The following is a 21,754-nucleotide window of genomic DNA, read 5'->3' as shown; positions in this document are numbered from 1 at the left end:
AAAGCTGGCTTCTATCACGGTGTGGGCAGGTGAGGTTTCTGTCACCACCACCAGCAGGGCCTGCCTGAGGCACCCAGCTCTGAGGGCCAGGCAAGGAGCTCCCGCTGCCCCTGGAGGGGCCGGCAGAGAGGGAACAATTCCCTCTACCCACCAGGACAGAAAGGTGGCTGCAGGTGGGATCAGGAGGAGCCCACCCACCACTAACAGCATGAGCTTAACACTGGAAAAGACTGGCACTGGCACCTGCAGAAACTTGGGCTGCTGGCAAGCAGGAAGGAGACAGAGCAGGAGCATCCCAGCAAGGCAGCACGTGAGGGGGAAAGGGGAAATGCTCCACACTGGGTGTTATCGTACACTGGAAATAAAGGTGAAAGGGAACAGTAAGTCCTAGAAGGCTTCTCTTCTGAGCATTAAGTACAAAAATGCTTTGGTATCAATGGAGCAAACAGATTTGATAGAGAAATACTTACTTGGCCTGCACTTGTACCACACGAGGAGGTACTTGCCGGTCCCGGGGCAGGGATCCGTCCCGAAGAGCCGGCTGTTGACGAGGAACTGGCAGCTCCGCCTGTCCTGGCACTCATCCAGCATCTTCTGCAGCCGGGGATGAACACAAGAAACAGAGAAACAAAAGCACTTCAGTGTCCCCGCTAAAGGGAACATCAAACAGAGACAAAATGTAGAAAGGGAAGGCCATCCTTGCCTCCACAACCAGCCCTGACAGGAGGCAGGTGATGGTGCCCAACACAGCAGATACCACAGGAGCCATGGACCCAGTGCTCTTGCACTGTTTTAAAAACAAGTTTTCATCCCCTTGCACGGGTTCAAAAGGAGGGATTTGCACTGGGATGGTCACAGAGATTTTGAAACACTTGCATGCCATTTAATCATAATATAAGACAGTACAATCCCAGGAAAAGCAGCTTTGAGGACATGGATCAACCTTGACTGTTAAAAGTAAAGACTTGAACTCTGTCACCACCAACCTGCTTTGGATTTTTCTGGAGATACACAATTTCAAGACAGCTCTTGTCTCAGTAATATAAGAGCTGGTATAAATATATATGTATGAATTGCTGGTATTCCAATAATTAGTAGTTGTGGTGGGACTACTGTTATACAGCCAAGTTAATCAGTTTTTAATAGGGTTCATTCCTCTTCCCCCGTGATTATTACATTATTTTAGCTAAACTCAGGAAGGGGCTGTGAGTCAGGGGGTTCTCCCACTACTGGCATTTTGGGTCCTACCCCCTTTTCTGCTTTTCCTCTAGCACTTGCTCCCCACTCCCCCATTCATAACACTCACAAAAACTCCATCTCAGAATCCACAGGGGCAAGACATTCTGTCTCCTGCTAGAAAATAGCTTCATTAAGGAAGATTAATGATTTCTTTTAACCCTGTGATCCTCTAAAGCAGTGGTGGCAGGGGAGAATATTATTGAGTGGGGCAGTAATTATGTTTTAAATTCAGCTGGATGGCTAGGGTGGTATTTATGTACTCCTGTAGAGCCCCTAAAGCACTAAAATTACCATAATGTTTGCCTGACACACATGAACCTGTCAGAGCATTTTGAGACCACAGAGCAAGGTAATCCACCAGCCTCGTTAAGTCCCTGTGATACAGAGCTGTGAATTCCAGCCCCAAAACAATTAATTTTCACTTGCGAGGAGACGCGGGAAAAATCCTTCCTCAGAAATTCCCCTAGGCTCCCCTGGTCTCTTTTGTCTTCTCTCTGTTCACTTTTCTTACACCCACCTTGATATTTGGGCTTTCCCACAATCTTCTCCCTGTGCCATTAACATAAAGGCTGTTCCTGCTCGACCATGTGCCACCCAAACCAATTTTCTCTCTGCTTCAGTGAGTACTTCCTATTTTTGAGTTCTCCCTGAATGTAATATATAGAATCTTTAGCATTATAATTCTGAATGTCACGCTTTGAACATCTGTTCCAGTTTCAAGTGCAATTTGAAGCTGCCTCATTTGCAGTTGCTCATAACTTCCTACAGCTTTCACCTTTTGGGCTGACACATGCAAGAATTCATGCCTGCTTCAAGTATGACCTTTATTTTAAAGTTCAAACCAAAACAATCCAGGCCTTTTCTAGCAGGCAGAGAACATATGCTGTTGTTTTTCCCTTACAAAGATAATAAAATGCAGGCATTTCGTTTAAAAATACAGGATTTAGGGTGGAAAGGCTGAGAGGTGAACACTGAAGGAGGTGCCTGGGAGCATTAGCCCCAGGTTGACCATCACATTAAAATGCATGGAAACAACATATTCTTTCCTCTAGGCTCATAAGGGTTGGCTGCTCACTCAGCATGTGAAATTTAATTTAATGCAAAATCCAGTGAGTTGCAAAGGAATTTAAGCGAGGATCCAGCGCAGATAACTCTTTTCATCTCAAAAAGCAAAGAGCAACCAAAACAATTCTGGAGGGCTACACATATGGAGAGAAATTCTGTCCAAATCATCGTGCACCTGAAAGGATTTTCTGGTACTGGACAGCCATGCTTATATACAACTAGAACTGAGAATATTGGACGAGGGAAAAGAAGCAGGACCCCAAATGTTTCCTTACCCTCTAGGGAAGCTTTCTCCCCTCAAAGGCAGAAGACTTGGGTTTTGAACAAATAACCTGTTCACAGCAGACAGGTTGGGCATTTCAAGAGTGTTCAGCATTGTGTCATGGTGCTATTAAAACCAGTTGGAAAACCTTCCTGGGTTTCAGCAGAGACTGAGTCAGGCCAACAAGAAAACAAGTTTGGAAACCTCAGCTCAGATACCTCAGCAGCACTTGTTCATCTGTCCTCAGGCTCAGCATCAGGAACAAAGACAACAATTCACTGACCTCAGAGAACCATGGACATGGGCAGCCTTCAGGTAGTGCCACTTTGTCTTGGCTCTGCTCTAACTTTTGGCAGCTCTTGCTTATTCCTTGTACTCCACATAAGTGAAACCTCCTGAGTTTACTGAGTATGCAAAGGGTGGAAGGGGGCAGCAAAAAACAAAGCCTTAGGGAGAAATTTGTAACTAAATTAAGGAGCAAAAGTCATCCCTGCATTGTGAGAGCACAGAAAACAGTGAAGTGTTCTTGGGTCTCAATATGCCATTTACTAATTTGTTATAGTGTTTAGCTACACTTCCAATTTAATTTGACAATAGCCATGACTCTGAAAATTTCATGGGGGTAAAGAAATCAGTATTTCCTTCTCACTCACGTAACTCTATTTTACCTCCCACAAAGGGCAACATTTTTCCTGAAAATCTAAAAAAATCGTTAAGATTTCTGATTTCCTGTACACTGTTTGAGTAATGAGGCCCACATAACGAAACATGTCCATAGAGAGTAAAATAAAAATATATATATGTTCAATCCTCAGTGAAATACATAGGGAAAAAATGCAAGGAAAATTAGCTGTAGTTGATGGTGCATTTTCTTCATTAAAAATTAAAAAAATGTTGCTACACCAGTCTTAATGTTGACTTAAAAACTTGCACATTTAACTTTTACCTATCCTTGCATGCACAGAAATTTTCTTTCCCACTGCTTTTATCAGTATGTGCTATGTACCAGCATCTTCTTAAGCCATGTGCAGAACATGTGTGACCAGATGATCCCCCAAAGGTACAGTTCCCTGCAGGTCCAGAGGTTCTGGTATTTACCAGAAGCCAAGACTTTGGCTTTCTGGCCTTAGTCTCAAAAATCATACATCTAGGCAGTATCAGAGCTCTGGCAGATGTCAGATGTTTTTTCTGAAGTATTTGCAGATGATCAGGCAGACTGACACCAGCAAAGTTGGGTGTTCACTTGGTAGTGAGGGAATGCCAAGCTCACATGGTTTTTGCTCAATGGATGGAAAAATGCAGGCAATTCATTCTGTGTTTTCCTTGTTGTTCTGGTTGTCACTGGCAGCTGAAAAGGTGGGAAAACACAGCCACAAAACCAAACAGAAAGAGGCCCACAAACAATCTGGACTTGCACAGGAACAGCAACAGGCCCACAGAACTGTCCCTAACTGGGAAGTACAATCAGCTCCTTATGTCTCCAAGTCTGGTGGATCCCTGACTAAAGCCAAACAAAGTCACCTCAGTTTAGATCTATTATAACAATCACTCCAACTGAGGAAGGTGGAGGAGGAATTCAGGAATTCCTGTCTGGCATGAAAGGGGAGGGAAGACACATTAATTGCACTGCGCCGTTTTATAATTGCGTTACAGTGGTAAATCAGGCCTGAGGGCTGACAGCCAGTGCTCAGGAGGGAAGCTGTGGCTGTTTAAGCCCATTCCATTCCCTGGTTCATGACTGAGCTAAGAAGCTGCAAGATTTAGAGAGATAAGAGAGCAAGAAAAGTGAATTCAAGTAAAGCAAACACTAATCTAACCCCTGTGATTTATGCTCTGGATTAATCTCCCTGCGGTGACCTGGGTCTTAAAGCAAGGGCAGTCTCAAGCTCAAAATCATGTCTTTCAAGTAGCCACTGCAGATGAAACAGCATTCTCGTGCTCATTTTGTTGTGCTCATTAGCTAAGTAATTGCTTGTGCTCATTAGATAACAGCCTTTTAAATGAGGAGCTGGATGTGAGCTCTGCAAGGAGGCCATCCCCAGCCATCCCCAAGGGTGTGCTCGTTTTTAGCCTGTCTCTTCAAATCACTCTTCAAGAAGTGCTTCCCCTGCACACTTAAAATAAACCACAACTGAGCTTAACACCCAAGGCAATTAAACTTATCTCAGTTCTTGGTCCCTCAGAGCAGTTCAGAGACTGAACACACTTAGGGTGAAACTTTGGACCCATAAAAAGCCAACAGTGAAACTCAAAGGGAACGAGGGCTTTGCCACAGGGCTGCTCCTTGTACAGCCTCCATCTTCAAAGGACCATAAGGATGACTGCAGGGCGTGTCAGTCATGCATGAAATTACACAGAGGAGCCCTACTAAATAATTGCCCAAACTGTGTGTTGCTGAGGAGAGTAACTCACAGAGCAAGCTGCATGAATGTATCAGAGCCATGTGCAGTCAAATGAAGATGCCCATAGTTTTGTATTAAGAAATTTATGCAAGAAGATACCGGTAATTTTAAGTATTTTTAGGTCAAATTCAGTCCAGGCATGGCCATTATGGTGGAGTTACACCAACACTTAAATTGGTGCACCTTCAGAGTTTTTGTAATAGGAAGAAGTAAATACAGCAAACAAGGTAGCATGAACTCTCCCTACAGCACGGTGCATTGTGCTTCATGTCACATTTCATTTGAATTTTGATACTCTTTTATGTTGCTGCACTTTTATGTGCCCTTCAATGCTGGTAATACTTTAAAACATGCTATAAACTTAGTACTTTCAAGTTGAAAACTTATTTACAGGTCCTGTTTCTGAACACTGAACATTCATCTCCATTCATGCAAATTACTGAAGTCCATGGAAAAAGAAGCTTTTCCAAGAATCAGCAGCAAGGAAGCACAGACTACATGAGGAAGTGAAATCCATGCTGATGAGGTGCAGGTGACCTGCCTATGGCTTCATTGAGCCACTTTCCCAGCCTGCTCCACTAGAAACTAGTTCAGCTTTGTCCAAATTACTGCATTCAATCTGTGCATCACTTGAAGAAGAGATCAAAGGCCCTGAATCCTCACCTATAGGAGGTTGTAGTGCTATGCTATCTCTTATCACTCTCCCAGTGACTTTGCTGTGCTCACAGCAGAGTCAGCAGGAGGGAACTATGCCCACATATTTGGTGATTCACAAAAACATACCAGACTGTGAAACAAAGAACTGAAAACTGGACATGCACTCCCTGTCACCAGCTCTGCTATGGGGGTAGTAAACGCCAGCAAGACAGTAGAGCAGGCAGCAGTGGGCTGGGATGTTAAAACACCAGCAGGTTTCACCAGTGCTCCTCTGGCAGGGCCTTGAAAGAGCCCAGAAACAGCAATTCACAAAGAGCAGCAACATGTTCACCAAATAGAAGGACCTGATAAAACTGCATTACAAATATCACCTAATTAACATTACCTACATTTCCTAACAGTAGGAAACTTAATCTGTATGCAGGGTCAACTTCAAAGGGAGAGGAGGTCTAAGCTGAAGAAATACAAAAGGATGCATAACCAAAAGTCATGGGATTAAAGAAAGGGAAAGCTTAAAACACAAAGTGCAAAAAAAAAAATCCCTGGGAGCAAACCATTATACTGTCAAGCAGGGTCTTAGTGGCAGTGATGGAAGCCCCATGACTTGGAAAGTTTAAATTTAGAGTAAACAAAGCATTAGGAGGCTTACACCCTGGGGAGCAGTCCTGCCTCATCAGGAAGACAGGCTGCACTGGCCACCTCTGCCTCCAGTGCCTCTTCTCCTGCAGGACATAATCACTCTGCTCTGATGATCTACTTCAGTCAAGCCAAAGATTTCACAGACATAGCAATTTAGAGACTGTCTGTGACCTCTGCATCCAACAGTTCTACTTGCAAATAATTAGCTGGAGGAGCAGCTTGCCAGAGAGTTCTATTTCAGCTTAGGCAAGATTCATGAATGAAACAGCACTGGTTCTGTGATTTTTAACAGCAAATTTGGCAGCGTAGAAAACTCTTCTGGACCCTGAGCTCACTGCTTACCATCCTCTGCAAAGTAATTAATATGGTCTGAAAAAGAGTTGCCCACACTGGTCTTTAGTTCACTGACATTTTTGAGACTGAAACCTTCCTTGTTCAAAATACCTAGAAACTGTGGAGTTCTAATATTCAACATAACAATGGGTTCTCCTCCCAGTGGTACTGCTGACCATTATTCTTCCTTTCTACCAATTTCTTCCTTCTTTCCCCCTGATCATCATTATCTTCTAGGTGTTATAAGTCATGGGAATGGGCCCTTTTTATTCCTGTTGAGGCCACTTAAGGCTGTCAGTAGGATTGTGCAATATCTGGTGACTGGACGTGTCAGGAGCCATTGTCTTTGGCCTGCCAAGAAAACTGGGGCAGTTGGGAATGTTTCCTTTTACTTTTACTTTATTTTACCTTTAATCCAGAATAACTGGGGAGAACAAAATCCACTTCGGAAACACCAACACCAGCCCTCTCTTTTTGTGATCAACAGCTGGCCTCTGCTTTGAGAGCCATTTCTGGAAAGTTTATCTCATTTTTCCCCTACCAGCAAAGAGTTCAGCTCCGTTTCTTATTTGGTTTGGTTTGGTTTGGTTTTGGGTTTGTTTGTTTTTTTGTTTTGTTTGTTTGTTTTTTTTTGTTTTTTTTTTTTGTTACACAGAAACCTTCCTGGTCAATGAAAATGAAAAAAAAAAAGGGAGGGAGGAAGAGTTCAGGGAACCCCAGGGTCAGCATGCAAGGGATCTGCTCCCTTTTTTAGGACTGCTGATGCGACAGCAGATGGTGGCAACAAAGTTGTCCTGTCTCTCACCCAAAGGACAAAAGGAAATACCACATCAGCAGCACTAGTGATCCTTGTCACCAAGGACTGGTTGTCCTGGAGAGTGTTGAAAGCGACTCAGGGCACAGGCCATGCCCACAGGCCCTCCCCACCTTAGCTAATTTTTCTAAGGAAAATTTGAATTCAGCTCCAGAGCACCTTCTAAGCACAGCTCCTCCTGGGGAAACAAGTGACACAGCAAAATATTGCCCTTGGAAAAGCATCTATCTACTGATGTCAGTACCTGTGCAAATGAAGAGAGAAGTTAGCCCTTAATGTCTTTGATAAATATCACGTGGCAGAAGCACAACAAATTAAGTGGCTTTCAAGGGTTTTCCTTACAAATAAGCTGTGGTTTTATTTTCTGCCAATTTACCAAAATGAGAAAATTGCAGATAATCGGCTGTAAAGTGTAATATAGTTTTCTGGTAATAAGCAATAATTTTAGCCAACCATTATACATTCTTCCATACAGACCTCAAGTGTTTCGTTGCTGAAAACAAGTGGCATCAGAAATACTGATCCAGAATTCAGCTTCCAGTACAGAAAGGGGGCTTACAAGAGGCTTACAAGGGTGTGCAGTCATACAACAAGGGTCAACTTCAAAGGCCTTGAGGTGAAGAAGGGTAAAATTAGATACTAGGAAAAAATTCTTTACTCAGAGCATGGTGAGGCACTGGAACAGACTGCCCAGTTCTGGCTGTCCCATCCCTGGAAGGGTTCAAGGCCAGATTGGATAGGGCTTTGAGCAACCTGATTTAGTGGAAGGTGTCCCTGCACATGGCAGGGAGTTGGAACAAGATGATCTTCAAGGTCCCTTCCAACTCAGACCATTCTATGAATGTTTGATGATTCTATGAATGTCCAAATTCTTTGTGCATTTGGAAAGCTCCCACTGGATCTGTCATTACAGTGTTAGAACAACAGAAATGTGTAGTCTGGGGTCACTAGGTCACTGCCCTAATGTCTCATACACACTCTCCCAGGTGGTCTGCAAACAAAACAAGTCACTAAGGCAAGGAATCCTGGCAGCCAATCACATAAAGTTGAATTAGTAGTGGTTCTCTCAGTGTAATCAATTCCTTCTTTTCCCTTTTTAACATAGAAACAATGTCTGAACTGGACATTTACAGTGGAGAGAGATTGTAAATGGGAGTTTACACACACAGCTAGTGTTTGCAGGGCACAGAGTTAATAAATGCTCCTCACACTCCCTCTAGACCACTCTCCAGAGAAGCAGCAAATTTATACAGTCATGGGTTTGATTAGACACAGTGATTTTATATACTTAGTTATGAAGGGTTTGGTTTGGCTGACTTTTTCAATTACTGACAACCAGAATATACACACAATTGGTCCTGCCTGTAGCAGCCATATATCTGAGTTGCAAAACCACAAAAATACATGCAATTTCCTTGTCTACAGCTTTCCAATTTTCCTACACACATGCATTTCCTACCAGTGAGCTGCAGGCAGCTTGCCATTCAGCTTGTGGAGCTCCTGGCTTACCCCTCAGAGAGGCCTCACCCCCTCCAGAACTGAGAGAGAAGATGAGATTCACCTCTGGCATTTGGGCTCATCCTGGGCAACCACAATGCATGAAGGGATCAAAGCCACATCTGGAGGCACAAAAGAGGCTGTGAGTCTCCTCTGAAAAGACTCAGGAACTTGCCAAAGGTGTCCCAAGAAATTTGTGGCAGAAGAGAGAACGTCAGCTGCTCTCCCAGCACATCTGCATCCCTAACAATGGGTTAATAATAGTGTTTTGGTCTCAGTCGTGTAAGGCATGTACTGCACAAGGGATCTGCTGCAGGACTACCTACAGGGAACACAATTCTCGCTCTGATAAACAGGGATTGGGAATTACAAGCCACCTAAGTATTGAAAGCAAAGCTAATGGGGAACAGATCTGAGGACATAAAAAGCTAAGAGAGGCAGGTAAGGATTCCTTTTCAATCCCTCCTACACATAAAACCATGAAATGGAAACCCTAGGGTAACGTCTTCCCTCTTCTCAAGTTCTTCCAGATGCCTTAAGTGGGCCACTCACTCACAAGGGTTGAGGCAATGCTCATAGCTATCAATCACCTTGGTAAATGAAATGTTGCAAGTAAATTTTTTAGTAAATCAATAAAAGAAAGGAAGGCCAGCCTCTGCCAAAGTTTTTCTCTGTGTTCTCCTGCTCTAAACACAACTGCCTCTTGTCTGTTTTATTATGAACGTTTGTTATCACATCTGGGACAACCTTCCACTGATAAGGACCACATCCTCCCATACTACAGCTCAGTCCTTCGCTGTGCAGTGGAAGTGTCATCAGGGCAACTTCAAATCTGTCAGCTTAAGGGTTACACTACAGCCAAACACCAACCTTGTGCAAATTCTTGAGAACTTACCACTGGCATTTGGAAGCCAAGGCACTCACATCAACTTTTTAATAAATGCTGTAAACGTCTCTTAAAAACCCTGGATGCAAGAGCAAGAAGTGATGTGGAAAACTCTGGCCTTTAGCCAAATTATAAAAGAAATTACTCACTGACCCTGTAGGTTCATTAATCTAGTCTGCTATAAATTTTTATTATGAGTTATTATTGATTCTAAGCCATAAACACACTGGGTGACTGAGAGCTTTGCCCAAAAGTTTTCACAGTCCCAAATCCAGCACTTGGAAAAACTTGTGCTTGCTTCAATACCCAGGAGCAGACCCTATTCATCTCAACAACATCAGCCAACTCATGTTTCTAATTTTAGTTGTTCCTACTGACAGTTGAGTAACACTGGCACCTTCCAAATAATCCTTTGATTTGCTGACGTCACATGTGCTCTTGGGACAATACACAGAGACAACTTTCCCTACACAGATGGTCAGAGCTGATTAACTACTTTGGGTGTTACAAGTTTAAGTGATGTATGACCACTTACAGTGGCCTAAGAGCCAAATGAGTCACAAGAAGTAAAGCCAAGCATTCTTTTTGGGTTTCAAGTTACCAAAGTAAAAGCCTCTTGAAATAGGATCTAAAGGAAAAAGAATGCTACAGCAATTTCTGAATGTGTTGAAAAAGCTAGTAATTGGGAAGGAAAACTATAAAAATAATGCTCTGCAAACCCAGTCAAACATAATGCAGTCCTGAAGTGTAATTCTCCTTCAACCACATTCCTGAACTGTTACTGACTAGAGTTGCAGGAAAACTAAGAAATTCACTATCAAAATCTAATTCAGACCTGTCTAAACTACAAGGATGAATTATCCACTAAGCTGTGTGAGATGTCAGAGCTCCCGTGCTGGGTAGCCCTGCACAAGGCAGGTCTGTGTGCACCAACACTGAGAGCTGCTGCCTGGCCAAGGAAAGGTGAAGTTCAAAATTAAGAAATGCATTTTAACAATACCTGAAGAGAAGTGCCAACTGAACAGGCAACATCTTCTTTAATTAAAGTTGCATAGGAGTGGGGATAGCGAGAAGGACACAGCTGATGACTTGGTACAATTCGGCCGTAAAAAGAAGACTGGATGCTGATGGTGGTTCTGTGGGGACACCTCAGGGACACATATTCTCCATCACAGGCATGGTCAGTGTAATTCTTTAGTACCTGTGATATGTAACCTGCAAAAACCACAACAAAAACCATCATTAGGGAAAAGTAATTAACATTTAGGGGGCTTACATCAGTGCAGCCAACAAACACAAAATAACAGGCAATGAGGGATTCAGATTTTATTACTCATCTCACAAAGGTGCAAAGGAGAGACTCAATGACAGGGAGATTAGGGACACCTGGTGATTTGACCCTCAGCCATGTTTCATATCCTTAGTGGAAGCAACATTTGGATGCTCTAAACTCTTAGTTGAATCATACAACTTATTTACATCAGTGTATCTGTCAAGTTTACAGGAAATGCAGCTAGCCAGACTCATCATTTAGACTCAATCAAGATGCCACACGCAATTTTTCCCCCCCCCAATACAAGACAAATTTCAATAAACTGGAGTGAGTACAGAAAGCCATCAAAAAGGCTGGAAGCTGGAGCACTTTCCCTGTAAGAAAGCCTACAAGCAGCCACCCCACAATGCCTGTCCCTATATTCCTCTTCCTCTGTGGAGAAAGACAGAGAGTGGACATGATGGGATGGCTGCTGCTATACTCTTAAGAGATAGAGAAAAAAGGCAAAGCAATTAAAAGAAACAATCCCTGGACAAATTCCTAAGAGGGAAGGTAAAACTTGGGGTTTTTTTAAAAAAATACTATTTTCTTGGTGACCCATGATCACAGAATGACTTAGGTTGTAAGCAAGCCCAATTTAATCCAGCTCTGCCAGTTCTGAACCCAAGGGTGGAGCCTCCACAACCTCTCTGAGCACCCTGTGCCGAAGCTTAACAGCTGTCACAGTGAAACCTTTTAGAGAGAAGACTGGTTCCATTTTGTCTATACCTTTAGGTAATTTAAAACAATAATTAAATCCCACTTTCCTAATTTTTTACTTCTAGATGACCCATATCCAGACCTTTTACTAGGAATAGCTCTTCTTCCATGCCAACACCAAAACCTAGCTCAGGAGTGCTGGGAAAGACCACCAGTCTCAACAAATTTCAAGGTGTCTAAAATAACTACAATTACTGTTCTTAGAGAAAACCAACACACAGTAATTTAGTTTCATCATTCAGCTGCCACTGTGGGGGCTGGATTCTCTCATTTCTCTAAATTTTAGCCTGTAGTTCTTACTTAACAGTTCTGTTGCTGCAGTGCCTCGAAGTGTGTGCCAAATAAATATTTACTCAAATCAGCAAATTAATTTCCAAGTCCTGAGGGCAGCTTTTGCTCATAAGAAAAAAGCTGAGACACAGCCCCAGTTATCAGAGTGAGTGACAGGGCTGCATCAGATCAGCAAAAAACACTATTTCATTTAGTGCCTTTATTTCACTTGTTCAAGGAGGCACTCTGGGACAAAATTAACTGCTGGGGTGGACCTGCTTTCCCAGTTAGTAGAATACATGCCCTGGGGGTGATGCACACCTAGTCCTGGAATTAGTTCAGCTCTCTCCCTCAAAAGTAAGGCAACTATTCAGGATGGCCATCAAGGCAAGCAAACCACAAACAGAATCAGAATACAACACAAAATATTGAAATGCATTTCCACGCTGTTACTCCAGTGCATTAGGATTTTTCCCTGAGGCCATCCTATTAAGGAGCCAGAGAAATACAACCAAAGTCAGGACTCCACTGTCTCCTCAGAATATTCAACTACTCTGTCAGAACAGCCTCCTTCAGCATGCCTTTCATATTGCAAATTCAGGATCAGGGAAGGTTTCAGCCCCTGCAATTAGTGCAGATCACTTGTTGAAACAGCTCCTTCCTCTCATCTTCCATCAGCAATCTCAAAATAACTTGAGTTCGCTCAAGCTCAAGACATTGATGGGATTGAATGCTTTGATGGTGACTGACTCATAATAAACAAAGCACAATGTCTGAAGCATCTGGCACTGACCACTGTCAGAGAGAAGATACTGGATTAGGCACAGGCATGGTCCTGGAGGAGATGATGTTCTTCAAAGTGCAAAAGGAAGTGGCTGTAGAGAATTATTGCTGCTTTTTTTTTCCCTCTTTAAGTGTGTCAGATTTGTACTATTTCATTGGTAGTTCTTTTGAAAGTGTTGGCATTTCATTACCCATTGATTCATTGTTCAGCAACATAAAATCTGAATTATTTTCAGGACCCTTGTTGAATTTTCAGTAACAAGTCTCCAAGTAATCTTTTATACCCTTACATGTGGTACCAGGGAGGGAACTTCTGGGATTCTCTTTGCTGAATGAAATATTTAAGCATGAAGCCAATGGCAGGTGATTGAGAACTTTAATGGCACTTCTATACCAGGGTAAGACAGTGTTAGAGCAAGTGGTAATTTGAGCTTTTCTTTAAAAATATGTACTTCATTTGAAAACATGTTAAAAGTAACAAAGAAATCTACCCATTAAACCTTTTCAAAATGCTTCATGTTTTGAAAACCTAGGATAACAAAAATAATCTCAAAATGTTTTGGGGTTAACACTTCTCTTTTCTTAAGGATTGTGTCAGGGATGTGGGATCTTTGATGGTGGGCTTTCGTACTACGAAATTAAATCAATGTATAGAGCTCCAGAATTAAACGTCTCCTCAATTCAAAAAAAAAAAAACAGTGTCACCACCAAAGCAAGTATTTACACTCTGGAGACAGAATAAACAACCAAAATAAATGGATCACGAAAATGATAGATCATTTTCCCTCAAAAAAGAAGGAAATCTGCCCTTCAAACACTACTTGCAATTTATTTTTCCAAAGTGTGGAGTTTGCCTGCTATCAGTCCCCAGCAATTATCGTACACTACTCACCAAACACAATGCTTAATGCTGACTGTAACTTTATCCCTCCCAGCAATGTCAGCTCCCAAGAATCATTTGAACCACTGCCTCTCCAGGAAACTGTTGATCAGTTCCCATCCAACAGTCAGTTCTAAATCCTAACACATATGGAGGAAAGAGGAACATAGCTTCATACAGAATATCACCATTTTACAGGAACTGTAAATCTAAACATCCTCCTTTATTACTCTCATGGAGCTACAGCCCTTCCTTTTTGAAACCAAAGCAGCTGATGGAGAAGTTCACAAAAGCACAGATGGCATAAGAGCTTCCACCCCATCCAGAAGCAGGAAAATACAGCCTCTAGTACATGAAAGGGCTTTACAACAAGTCCAGAGAGGGGCATTTCACAGGGGCATCAAGTGATAGGACAAGATAGAATGGCTTTAAACTAGAAAATTCTCCTCTTATAGAAAGAAATTCTTTACTGTGAGGGTGGTGAGGCCCTGGCACAGATTGCCCAGAGAAGCTGTGGCTGCTCCATCCCTGGAAGTGTTCAAGGCCAGGTTGGACAGAGCTTGGAGCAACCTGATTTAGTGGAAGGTGTCCCTGCCTATGGCAGGGGATTGGAATGAGATGGTCTTTAAGGTCCTTTTCCAACCCAAACTGTTCTATGATTCCATGAGTCTATGAGCCTGTAACTGTTCTGTGATAACAGCAGAGCACACAAACATTCATTCATACTTCCAATTTAACCCTGGCTGTCAAAACCCAGCAAGTTCTCCTGCTTCCACTAAAACCAGTTCTAGTTTTGCTTGACAAGGCATATGGCAACACACCAGCTCGCCAGTCCTCAGAACAGAGATTTCATCTTTCACCAGGGAACATCTCTGTAGGAATGTGCTGGAAGAATAGAGACAATCACAATAGAACTAACTCTTTTTACAGTTTGGATGTGATCCAAAACTTCTAATAAATTACAAGAAAATTCAAAGGATTCTAATGGTTAATGAACTACTACATATAATTAAAGCCAGAGCTTCATAAACATCTGCATTGAGCTATATCCAAGCTATTGTAATGTCTTCTTAAAATATCCCATTTTGAGCTCTTGTGGTTACAAATACAGGAGTACATATATATCACAGAGACAAATCAACCTAATAAAAAAAGCACTTTATACTTAGAAATAAGTGATTTACCAATCATGGAGTCACTGCAATTAACTGCTAGTGAATTAAGTATTCCCTTGTTGCTGGTTGACACTGATTCTTTTATTTATAATCCTCTTATTTTCCAAATCCATATTGTTTTTTCAGTATCTGTTGCCATTTTCTTCTAATTTCCTCAGCTTCCTTGCAGAAGTTATAGAGACACTGAATGTAAAAAAATAACTTTTTTCCAGGAGATACCTTAATCTGTTCTGGAGTTCAGACAACCCCTAAACCACACTGGTTTTCAGGCAGGCTGTGGACTGGAGAATTTCAGCCTTTTCTTTATGGGCAGAGCACTGGTACTCATAACATCTCACAGAAACAGAGCTGAGCCAGGGGAGTCGAGTGAGCCACGAGGATGGGCCAACAGGGCTGAAATGTGACCCCAGGCCAGGCTTGAAGCCAGAGCAGGGAACTCAATGAATGCATTTCATACCAGGCATTACTGATAATCCTCTGGTTGTGGCAGTAAAAGCAGCTCTCTCAAATCACAGAGCATTCTAGTACAGACAAGTAGGGTTTGTTTTGCTTTGTTACTAATGCTGAAGATTGAAATGTGCTATTACAATCCTTCTACAGAGAGATTTGCTTTCAGTTCAGCTACTCCCCAAGCCTTTCACCTTTCAGATACCATCCAGCTCTGAACAAACTGAAACATCTTGTTAGCATATTAAGGAAAATATTTTTATTTTAAGTCAACAGCTCCCTGCTCACTGTCTGATCTTCTGTATCTCAGCTACAGCTCCAAACAGTGTCCAGTCTTAACACAGAAAAAGGGTTTTGAAAGAAGAGTGAATTTAGAATTGCAGCTGAGTTCCAGCATTTCAAGGCCAAACAAGGTAAGGTTTTGTAAATGCTGATCAGTATTTCATAGGTGTCCCAGGTTTGTGTCGGGATGAGAAAGTACTGGAAGTTGGATTGGTGAAGGCTAGAGGTGGCAGGAATAAAAACACTGTCATTTTCAATTCTGCAGGCTTGAATATTACACAGATACTATTGAGGATTATTGCTAATTATTCCCTTAAATTCCCTAACTCTACACTTCTACAAAATGTAATAAAACACTACAGCTTTTCCACAGGCAGTTGGAATTATTCTGGAGAATTAAAAACGCAACTTCAACTGCAAGTATTTTTGGTCTAGAACTTTAAACAATCAGTCTAAAAATTCAATACAAAAAATCTTTTTTGCTATTTGAATTATCATTTTAGATTATTTTCTTTGACTGTCACATAAGTCCATATTTTCTTGAGAGCTTACTTCTTTTCTAAAACAAGTTTTAAAAGCCTTTACAGCTATGGAGATTTATTTCTTCTGAAAAATTCTAGATTTTGAAAAAAACAAATCGAGAGAGTTTTAAAAAGTATCTTTTTTTTTTTTAATGTTTGAATATTTACCCTGGAAGGGCCTTCTGCAGGTCACCCAGCCCAAACTGCTGATTGGAGTAGGGTCAATATCAAAGTGAAACCAAGCTGCTCAGCACCTTGTTCAGCCCTGAGCAAGGGCTGCCAACAACAGGGATTCCCCAGCCTCTGAGGCACCTCTGCCAGGGCTTCACCTCCCTTGTCATTCAAATTTTTTCCAAATTTTTTTTTCAAATAAGTGCTCATAATTTCCCCTGTCACAACTCATGTTTCTGGCCTCCTGCCTTGTTAGTCTGCACCTGTGAGAGGAGCCCAGCTTTGGTTTATGTATAGTCATTTTCAGGAAGCAGAATGAAGTATCTGGATAGTGCTTAGCTTTCTCTTCTCCACCATCCCTGCTATGCCATGTGCTTCAGGTTCAAACTATCCTCCTGGTTCTCCACTGGACTCCCTCCAGTCTGTCAGTGTTTCTCCTAAAATTGTGCACCAGTAGCATGACCTGTGATTCAAGGCGCTGACCATCCACTTATTTGGATTTCAGGAATTTCTCAGAAAACTCTTTGTCCAGCTGTATGGTTGCAGGCAGCCACAATTTTGCAATAAAATTTGACAGTACAGAGAATTTGGTTGGAAGGCAGCGCACAACGACTTCACAGCTTGCAAGCCTCTCTCCAGCTACTTATTCCTGCTCCCTGGTTTCAGATCTAAGCCTCTTCCAGTGATTTGGGTGCATGTGATGTATGGAGCTGACAGCAACCACAGCTGGAGCACAGGTCAGTGTCCATGGATGTGTCCTGCCAGCCACTGGAGCAAAAAATGGCGTGCTCAGTGTGTAGGAACATCTGTGGCCACTACTGGCTGTCAAGCTGGGCTGGCTGGCAAGCAGAATAAAAACTTTGGGAAGCACATATGAAAGCAGCCACAAGACAAATAGTGCCAAGATCAGAGAGGCTTGCAGTTGTCTACAGGAGGTCCAGGAGAGCTACGGGAAGACCAGGAGTCAATAAAGAAGCCCCTCTGCAGGCTCCCATCTGTGTGAGGTGATGGGATCACAGACCCGAGTGCCACATGGACTCTCTGGGGCCACTTTTCAGAGGATCCACATTGAATGTATGTGCACATTTCCTACTAACAGGCTCTCATCCTGCTCAGCTGGAGGGGGAGCAGGATGAGGCCACTGGTGCTGTTTGTGTTTGTGTGGAAGCCGAGTGTTCCTGCCTGAATCCAGAGGCCTGACCCAGCCACGCTCTGTCAGGAGCAGCTGCTCAGCACCACAGCTGCCTGCTCCTGGGGACACAGGGCTCTTGTTGCTCTGCCTCTATCAGGCTGCCAGATTTGGCAACTCCTAACCTTTCCCACTAAAAATTCCATGTGTGTGTACATATAAAAATATATATATATATGTAGACATATGCACACACACGTGTTTTAAAAAAACCAAGCAACTTTGCAGAATATTTTACCTAATTTAAGTTGCAGAATAACCCGAACCCTACTACAACCAAGGAGTTCATTTTTTGCAGTACTAAATTTCTTAGAACACTTTGTTAGAATAGTGTCATAACTTAATAAATATTAATATATTATATAAGTAATATGGTAGTGTTACAGCATTATAAATATTAATGTCTTGCTTTAATTGAAAAAAGGATAACTTGCAGTGGTATGTATTATGTGTCAAATACATAAAGTATATTGCACATAGTGCAATCAAATTTATAAAATACATCTTATAGCATAACCAGGTTGTCTTGGGAAGCCTTATGGGGTTTGCTCACTACTCAGAGAATGAGAGCTGTGATTTTGAGAGAGATTTAGACTATACTTCCAACAGCCCCCAAATGACAATCCCATGCACCGTGACAAGCTGGGCACTATTTCATTCCAGAGATACAGCTGCAGTAAGGCTTAAGATCATCTCTTTACAGCTGAGGGAACTACACGGGTGATGCTTCCTGAGCAGCTCCAGCTGGCTCTTTCTCCTTGGCTCTCAACCAAGGCCTTTCCAAAACACAGCCATCCCACACATAAATCACAGCATGCTCACTCTGGCCTTGCCATTGCATCCTAAGCAGCAATAAAGAACTTAACATCACCACGGCCATGCAGCTCTTCTAAATTAAGTTATAACAGATTTATTTTATTCAAAGGACAGTTTTATCTAGGTGGTTTATATACAGAGATTTTTAACAGCAAAACTACAGTGATATAATTAGTCTGCCATAATTATACCCATATAACACTTCATGATACATGCATAACTACCAATGCACCTTTCCTCATGTATAAAAGTCTCACTGGTGTTCATTTGGACTTACATTTTCACAATAAAGTTCTATTGATCCCACCTCTTCAGGTGATAAATTCTTATAAAAAATTCAGCCGTGAAAATCAACGTATTACAAAATTAAAATGCAGTTGGAAAGAGCCCAGCTAAGAAAAAAAAAATCCCAAAGCTTGGTGTTTTCCTGCAGCCAGGTTTAAGAATTCAAACAGGATCTGTCCCACATTCAGCCTGTCCTTGAAGCATCACTTAGGGCAAGAGACTGATAACTGCACCTTCTGATGCAGACACTAAAATTCCTGAAATCAAATTTGTGTCATTTGGCAGCTCTAGCTCTATCAAATCCCTTCTTGGGCCCTCAGCTGTATCAGAAGTCAATGCTGGCAAGCACAGAGCCTGTCAGCAGCCCCCTGATGCACCCTTATGCCCAATGAATGCACACTTTTTTAATCTCTAGTATTTAGAAAGCATGGGATTTACCAGTTCACCACATACCAAAGAAAATTTGATTCTGAATCTTCTCTGGAAGTATGAAATATTTGGCATTTGTCATGTTTTTATCTCTGGCAAGGTCTGTAACAGCTCCTTCATGTCCCCACACAGTGTGACAGTGAGAGACAGAGCAGCAACTTGGGCAGTTTGGGAATGGTCCAGTTTGACCAAAACCCAGGCTTTCACCATTGCAAACACAGAGGGCAGAGGGGGGTTTTTTTGTACCAGAGCATGCAGCAAAGCAACTATAAATCAGCCATTCTATAACTGTGAGCTCAGCAGAGCTACAGCAGAAGATGTGCCTAAAATCAGCCTGGCCTTTGCCCACAGCTTTACTGGGAGTGACAGGGAAGTATCCTGCTACCACCTAAATTAAAAGAAAGCTTTTGCACAGCATATCACACTGAGACAAAATGGTTATTTGACCACAAGTGACAGACAAGACTTTATGTACACTGACCAATCCTTTAAACAAATCAAGAATTCAGCCATGACAATCTGACAAGGGCTAAGAAATACCAACACTAAATAAAAATGTTTCTGCCTATTCAGAAGAAATTATTTTGACAAGACTATAAGTACAGGGCTATGGCAGATTTATTTAGACTGGGGCAAATGGCAGGAGGGAAGGCAAAAGTGCATAACCCCACGGGAGCTGCTGCTAAAGCCATCACAAGCAGACGTGAGTGCTTTGCACACAGTGCTAGGAGACAGCTCTGGGGCTCTCTGAGTGACCACACATCCCTGAAAAATGTAAATTTCAACTGGCAGGTGAAAATGTTGAACAATTCTTGTGATCCCAGAGAGCAAATCTGAAATCCTGTTACCTTGCATGAAATAATACAGTGTGACTTACATGTGCAAATACCAACTTGGCAGGGAAAAGCTTTCCTACAGAAAAACTTTCTAATCAGATTGTAGTCTTCCCTACTGTTTTTAAAAAGCAGTTCAGCACTACAATGGTCATTTTTATTAGAATGTTTTTTTGCCTCACAAACTAAAATTCAGGGCCTCTCTCATTTGCTGCTGTGCAATGATAGGTAAGATTGGCAATCTCCACACTCAAGGAGGTCAAATCACTGGATTGCTTTCCCACCTGGCAAATTTTCCATTGAAAAAGCAGAAAATTCTGCGGGATAATGACAAATCACAGGCTGTGTTGGGAAGGGCAGCTACTGCTCACAGACATATTGCATGAGCTCTGCTGAGACACTGCAGAGAACCCACATTTGTGATTTCCCTCCAGAATAGAGTCCTTGTGCTTAATTCTCCCAGAACTCACCTCCCAAGAAAATCCAAAAGTTAGGCAAAAGCTTGTTTCTAGCACTGGGATTTTCACATCTCCCTTTTCCTTTACATTCCATATTTTATTTATTTATTCTTGTTGAGGGTAGATTTGTCAAATTTAATGAAAGGAACAGCTCTGAGCTTGCATCCTTTTCGCCAGGACCTGCAGTAAGAGCTATGATGCTGCCCTCTGCACGACCTTTGCCTGTGAAATGCATATTTCTCTTTGCTTTGGCCAGGTCTTGGCAGCTTTATGAACTGCAAGAGAGGAAAGAAAATGAGTAGGGACTGAGACAAGATAGAAAAGGCTAAACAGTGAAAGGATAAAGCAGAGTAAGGGAAAAAGAAGGAAATGAAAAAGAGAAAATAAAAGAAGATGCAGGTTAGAGTAGACATATAAGAAGAAAAAACTCTTTCTCATTTGTCAGTTAGAAGGGTGGCCTCAGGAGTTTATCCTGACAGCAAGAATCAGCTGGAAGGATTGTGGAGATTGGGTCACTTGAAACTGGAGGAACAGAGAGCAGCCTTAAAATAGTAAAAAAGATAAAAGATAAACATTTTGAGCAAGACTATGCATTTGCAAGTGACCTGTCTTTATGTCCTCATGTGATCTATTATTTCCAAACCATACCTGCTTGCAAAAAGGGAGAAAAAAATCCAGGAAAAAACAGGAGCTCAGAGAGCCTGTAAAAAGAGAGGGGTAAAAAAAAAAATCAATAAATAAAAGAAGATCAAAAAGTAGTTTTGCATGAGTCTCTCCTGATTTCTGATGTGCTCTATCTCTGATGACCTGGCTACAAAACTCAAGTATTGCCTTAACAGAACATGCAGTGTGCTGCATCTGCCACAACCAGGCAAAACTGCCAGATCAGCATCTGCTGTTTAAGCCATTGACTTTAGCCAAGAGGGAATTTATTATTCACCAACAACTGGACAACTTTAAGCCATGATAAATGTTGTCAGGATAGCAGGAACGATGATGTCACAGGTAAATTGCTCTTTTATTGTTTGATATAAACAATACTATCAATAGACAGGCATCTTGAGCATCACCAGTCCAAGCTGTAACACTGCCCAGGCAGCCTGAAGTCACCTAACCTCAAGTTACACATGTTCCTCCTGGAAAAGACAGGAAATTAGCACTTGGGAGTAAAGGCAGGACTGTCTCTGTACCTTGGGCTGAAGATCAAGTATTAATGCAGGAGTTTCCTTTCTATCTCCTAAACAAGCTTTACCTTCCGTGGAAAGCTTTGAGCAACCTGGTCTAGTGGAAAGTTTCTGTGCTCATGGCAGGAGGTTGGAATGAGATGGTCTTTAAGTTTCCTTTCAACCCAAACCATTCTCTGATTCTGTGATCAAAAATGGTCACTTC

General features: G+C 42.1%; 1 protein-coding gene across 2 annotated transcripts in view; it reads right to left on the bottom strand.

Moving 5' to 3' along the window:
• The window catches only part of EVA1A (eva-1 homolog A, regulator of programmed cell death), a 201,337-nt gene that overhangs the window by 134,936 nt on the left and 44,647 nt on the right, over positions 1-21,754 (bottom strand). For both annotated transcript variants that reach the window (XM_039721669.1, XM_039721670.1), the window contains exons 2-3: positions 10,795-11,009; positions 471-594 (exon numbers count right to left, since the gene is read on the bottom strand). In XM_039721669.1, the coding sequence (XP_039577603.1) occupies positions 471-594; positions 10,795-11,009 (339 nt within the window). The remainder of the gene's footprint in view (positions 1-470; positions 595-10,794; positions 11,010-21,754) is intronic.

This window comes from Passer montanus, unplaced genomic scaffold (assembly GCF_014805655.1).
Source record: "Passer montanus isolate IOZ18808 unplaced genomic scaffold, ASM1480565v1 scaffold46, whole genome shotgun sequence".
Lineage (NCBI taxonomy): Eukaryota > Metazoa > Chordata > Aves > Passeriformes > Passeridae > Passer > Passer montanus.
Note: the sequence above shows the minus strand (reverse complement) of the source record. Positions and strands in the feature narration are given on the sequence as shown.